General features: G+C 32.3%; 1 protein-coding gene across 1 annotated transcript; it reads right to left on the bottom strand.

Moving 5' to 3' along the window:
* Window positions 1-1,382: 1,382 nt before the first annotated feature.
* Window positions 1,383-3,599, bottom strand: LOC101251033 (pentatricopeptide repeat-containing protein At2g45350, chloroplastic). The gene has a single exon (XM_004229760.5). It carries the CDS (start codon window positions 3,475-3,477, stop codon window positions 1,600-1,602), a length of 1,878 nt encoding a protein of 625 aa, XP_004229808.1. The 5' UTR covers window positions 3,478-3,599; the 3' UTR covers window positions 1,383-1,599.
* Window positions 3,600-5,598: the final 1,999 nt, after the last annotated feature.

Genomic DNA, 5,598 nt, shown 5'->3' on the forward strand with positions numbered 1-5,598 from the left:
TGACCTCTTGCTAATGGAGTACTACCTTCATAGTACAAGTCATGTAGTTAATAACAAAGCGATCACAGTCACATTTCACCCTTTCTTGTTATCAAGAAGTAGAAAACACAAAATCATATGAAATACAACAAAAAACAGTAACTCTACCCCATCTGCAATCAAATAAAAGGGAATAAAATAAAATAAAGAGAATATATAGATAAATGGAGTATCCTAGGCTATAAATTTTGGACATATGTCAAATTAAGCACTCCAAATTGATCATACAGAATGGTCCAATTTACTCTCCAGAATATGATGTAACCAAAGTCAAGATGGCAAAACAACTTCTTACTTTAGCTAACATCCAAATTCTTCTAATCCCAAACATGTGATCTTCTGACGTTTGATTCCACCACCACAAATTTCCAAACAAGTAAATAAGTATAAAGTGTTGGCTGGAACTAACAAGTACATAATGTCCATCATCCAAGGGTGAAGTTCACAAACTTGATTATGTGGTTTTCATTCTTTACGAAACAAGAACAGGAAATAATACACGTTTAGTTTGTATTTAACTTGTATACAATGTAAAATTTTAGCTATTTTCAGCTAACAAATTCCACTTATAATAGACAGTTATCTTTAGTGTATAGAAGTTAAGCTATTTTAATATTTTAATACGAAGATAGGCTCTCGTGACCACTGACCAGAGAAGCTACTTTTTATCTTCCACCACTTTCTACTCTTGAGTTGCCTGTGAGTATTTCTTGTCCTTGGCAAAGTTGTCACCCTTCTCTTGGACCTCCTACTAATCATACTGTAGGGGCGGGGCTCCTTTCTGTCTCAATTTATGTGACATTATCTGATTAGATAAAAAAATATTTAAATAAGAAAAAATACTTGAAATTTGTGATCCAAAAACAAATCTTAAATATTTTTATAATCGTAGGTATCTCAGGGGAAGATAAAGACGAACTAAAAAAAGAAAATGTCTAATAATTGCAGTATGATTTTTTTTTTTTTTTTTATCACTATGAGCTAAAATAATTCTTGGGAGTGGGAGCCTATGGTGGCTAAGGAAATTCATAGGTGTAGCCTATTGGAATAATATGACTTTCTTTGGCAGGCTAACTCTAGTTTCCTACTCAAGTTGATATCATGTATAGGGGTGGCTACACATGTTTGCCTCACTGTAATTTGAAAAATTCACCTACCTGTGTATGTCCTAATTGAAATAGTAAACCTTGGTAGGATTCCAACTTGGTAATTCTGAAATAATATCTGATCATTTTAGATCCTTCATTGATAAATAGTTTGAGAATCATTGTTTAAGGCATAGGGGAAGTTCTAAGAAATTGTAAGTAATCAACTTCAGACATACGAGTTTGAAGAAGGTAAAAGAGTGTTTAACTGCAGTTCTATTTCGAACTTCTCTTATTAGATACATTGACTTAAAAATTTACAAATTGCAGGATTGTTTTTCCTGGTGCTTTGCTAATTACAGAGGGACAGCTTTAAATAATTTCCCTGTCCAGAGCTAAAAGATGCTAATGACTAGTTAAATTTGGATTCCTGAATGGAGGTGAACTCCTCGATCACGAAGGAGAGACCTCACAGCTATACACAAACCATCTGTAATGTGGAATAGATTTCCTCAACTTGATCATGCGACTTGTCTCCCACAGAGAACTCATGGACAATTCCTTGGAGCTCAATCCTACTGCTGCCAACAGTTTTCTTCAGGTCCTTTTCTTTCATTATTGTTCGAACCCTTCTAACATAGTCCCACTTACCAAATTGAGCATATATGTTAGACAAAAGCACGTAGGAACTTGAATTATGAGAATTTAGTCCAACTAATTGCTTATCCATTGGGTCTCCAATGTGGACGTTTTCTTGATTCCTACATGAACTTAGCAATGTTCGCCAAACTACATCATTAGGATGGATGGGCATTTCATCGACAAATTTTATGGCCTCTTCTACATGCCCTGCTCGACTAAGGACGTCAACCATGCATCCATAATGCTGGAGCTTAGGTTCCATATGATGTGCCCTTCTCATAATCTCAAAACAGATCATGCCTTCCTTAACCAGTCCAGAATGACCACAAGCATTCAAAACCGCGATAAATGTGATATCATCTATATCTAGTGAAAGTCTTTCCATCTCCATGAACAATTCAAAAGCTAGGTCCCCAAAGCCATGAATAGCCAAACCACCAATCATAGCATTCCAGTGATCGACGTTTTTTTCTTGGATGTCATTGAACACACCCATTGCACTATCTACACTGCCACATTTTGCATACATGTCTATCAAAGCTACACCAAGCTTTCCAGCCACAGGAAACCCATTCTCCTCTATATAACAGTGCAGTGCAATCCCTTCGTCAATATAACCTAACTCTGAAACTGCAGAAAGCGCAAGCAACGCGGTGGTACTATCAGGAGCAGGACTACTGTCACTTAACATATCATGAAACACTTTTAATGCTTCAAGGCAGTGGCCATTCTTGACATACCCAGCCATAATAGCATTGCAAGAAATCACATCTCTTACAGGCATGTCATCAAAATAACGTCTGGCAATATCAATCTTGCCGATTTTTGCATACCCGTCAACCATTATTGCCCAGCTAACAACATCCTTCTTCGGTATCATGTCAAACAAAGCAGTAGCCTTTTCAGCATTTCCACTTTTAACACAACAATAAAGCATCAAATTCCAAGAAACCAAATCCCTTTGGGGCATTCTATCAAACAGCTCCCAAGCAACATCAAACCCTTGATCCAATTTGACGTACCCAGTCAGCAAAGCATTCCAAGAAACCAAATTCCTCATCTCTATTGGCATAAAATCAAACAAACGACAAGCAACATCAAGCATTCCACATTTCACATACCCATCAATGATTGTATTATACGAAACAGAGTCTCTCATACACATTCTATCAAACACGCGGTGACCATATTCAACAAACCCACACCTTACATACATGGAAATCAAACAATTTTGCAAAAACACATCAGACCCAAATCCTATTTTCCTCAATAACCCATGAACCTGCATTCCTCGCGTTATAAAACCCATTTTGGAACACGCTTTCAAAACTATAGATATAGAATACTCATCCACAAAAACCCCATTTTCAAGCATCAAACAGAACATTTGAAAAGCCTTATGTGGGTCATTTCCATGTGAAAATGACTTCATTATCACATTCCAGAGAAATGGGTCTTTTATATTTCGCTTTGAACAACAGAAATCGGCCGAAAAGAAGAGAAACCGGGCAAATTCAACGATGGGTGTGTGAGGGGAAGAAGATAACTTCAAGATAAGTTTTGTGGTCAGAAATGGATATTTTACAAGTCCTGTGGTTATCAATTGAGCATGAATTTGATCAATGTCCTGTTGTGTTTTGCATTTCTGGGAGAAAGTCAGTGTTGGGTGTGCTAAGTTCCATGATTGACTTGAATTTGCTACAAGAAGCATCAGTTTTGGTGCTTTGAATTCTTTCTTCTTGAGATATGTATAAAGAGTGAAGTGTGTGTTAATTTGCTACAAAGGATTGATGTGTGGATTTTGTCAGTAATTGGGCTATAACGACTGTAAAAATATGGGAACTACGTAAATAGGCGGAGCAGCTCTACTAAAGTCAAATTCAAACCAAGAATTTAAATTAAATTTGAATATATATATTTTTTTAAATTTGAATATATATTTTTATAAAGTTTATTATAATTAATAATTTAATTTTTCTTGAGATATAAGTATTCATAATTTATCAAAATTTTATTGCTTCTTTAGTTTTTAATATATAAAAATTATTTTCTATAAATAATATTCGATATTATTTTAAAAAAAGACTTATAACTTATTAATTTTTTTAAAAAATGAGACCCCTCAAATTTGGGAGTCTAAGGCTACAAAGTTGTAGAGCCGCCCATGTAAATAGGCAGCAAAATACAAAATAATTACTTTCCGTTTCAAAAAAAATATCTTTATTTCCTTTTTGATTTGTTTAAAAAAGAATGACTATTTTCCTTTTTTGACAATACTTTAATTTTAATTTTTCACCTGACATATTTAAAACCACAAGATTAAAGGACATTTTGATACTTTTGGCATAACTTTAATTTAGAACCACATATCAAATTTTTTCTTTCTTTTCTTAAAATTCGTTTCAAATCAAACTAGGTCATTCTTTTTTAAACGAAGGAAATATAATTTTATGCTTGAAATGTTAATTTAATGTCAATCAACTCTTATATATTACATGGTTGATCTTTTTTTAAATAAAATATAACCTAAAACAAATAAGCTTTAATTATTTTTGTAAAAAAAAATTAAAATATTAATTTTTAACCTAAAACAATTATTGAATTTGGACGGATTTATTATTTTTGTAAGTGGAGTGTTCTCTGCTGCAACTTGTCTATTTCACACAGTGCAACGTTAACCGACGCATTCCACATTTGATGATCAAAACTTACATAAATATACTATAACAAAAAAATATTTATCATTTATAATAATAATAATTTTTTTCACTTGAACAGTTATAATTCATTTATAATACAAGTTTAATATATATTACAAAGAATAATTTATTATTCACATATAATACAAGTTTTAATGATAGATAATACATTTTTCACACATTTTAATATATTTATAATACAATATGTCAAAATTGTTACCATACAAACATAATATATTTCAAAAAACAATTATAATTCATATATATTGCATATATAATTCACATTCAATTCATATTGCAGATTTTACAAAAAATTACTATAAATGGTAATAAATAAAAAGTATCACTAAAATCAGTAATATTAGAATGTACCAATTTATGTAATTTTTCCAAGGAAAAATGGTATATAATAGCAAACTAATAACCTAAATTAAATGGAATAGTTAGGGTTTGATTTAATTGTGCTCCATAGCAAACATTAGCTAAAATTTGCCAGCGTCTCTTTCTCAAAAATCTCGCTCGCCACTCTCCATTCTCGCTCGCCTCTCTCGCTTTATACACAGAAGTGTATAATTTTGTTTCTGTTTTGTATAAAGCGAGAGAAATTTGTATATACACATGCAAAAATGTATATCTTCGTGTTATACACTTAATTATACAATTTACAAACATTTTACTTCAAATATTGTAGAGAAAAAGGCCAACGAATTATACAATTGCAGTGAAATACAATTTTCTCTAGCTTTATACAACAGAAGTGTATATATTGTGTTTCTGTTTTTGTATAAAGCGAGAAAAACATATATCTTCTTGCTATACACTTATAATTATGCAATATACATACATTTTAATTCGATTCAACTGTATGCAAAACAAATTATACAATTGCAGCGAAATAGTCCAGCGAATTATACAATTTAGACCAGCGAATTATACAATTGTATATGTATAGCAAATTATACAATTTTATGTTTGATATGGAGCGCAATTATGCAAAGTTTGCTATAGCAAACAAATATAAATTTTTTGTTTGCTATACGTGAAAGTTGCCCTTTTTCCAATTCTGAATTTCAAGGGTTTGGGCCTGTAGGCCTACGGGCGAAGTGATTATGCCTGTGGGCCTAATATCTATA

This window comes from Solanum lycopersicum, chromosome 1 (assembly GCF_036512215.1).
Source record: "Solanum lycopersicum chromosome 1, SLM_r2.1".
NCBI lineage: Eukaryota > Viridiplantae > Streptophyta > Magnoliopsida > Solanales > Solanaceae > Solanum > Solanum lycopersicum.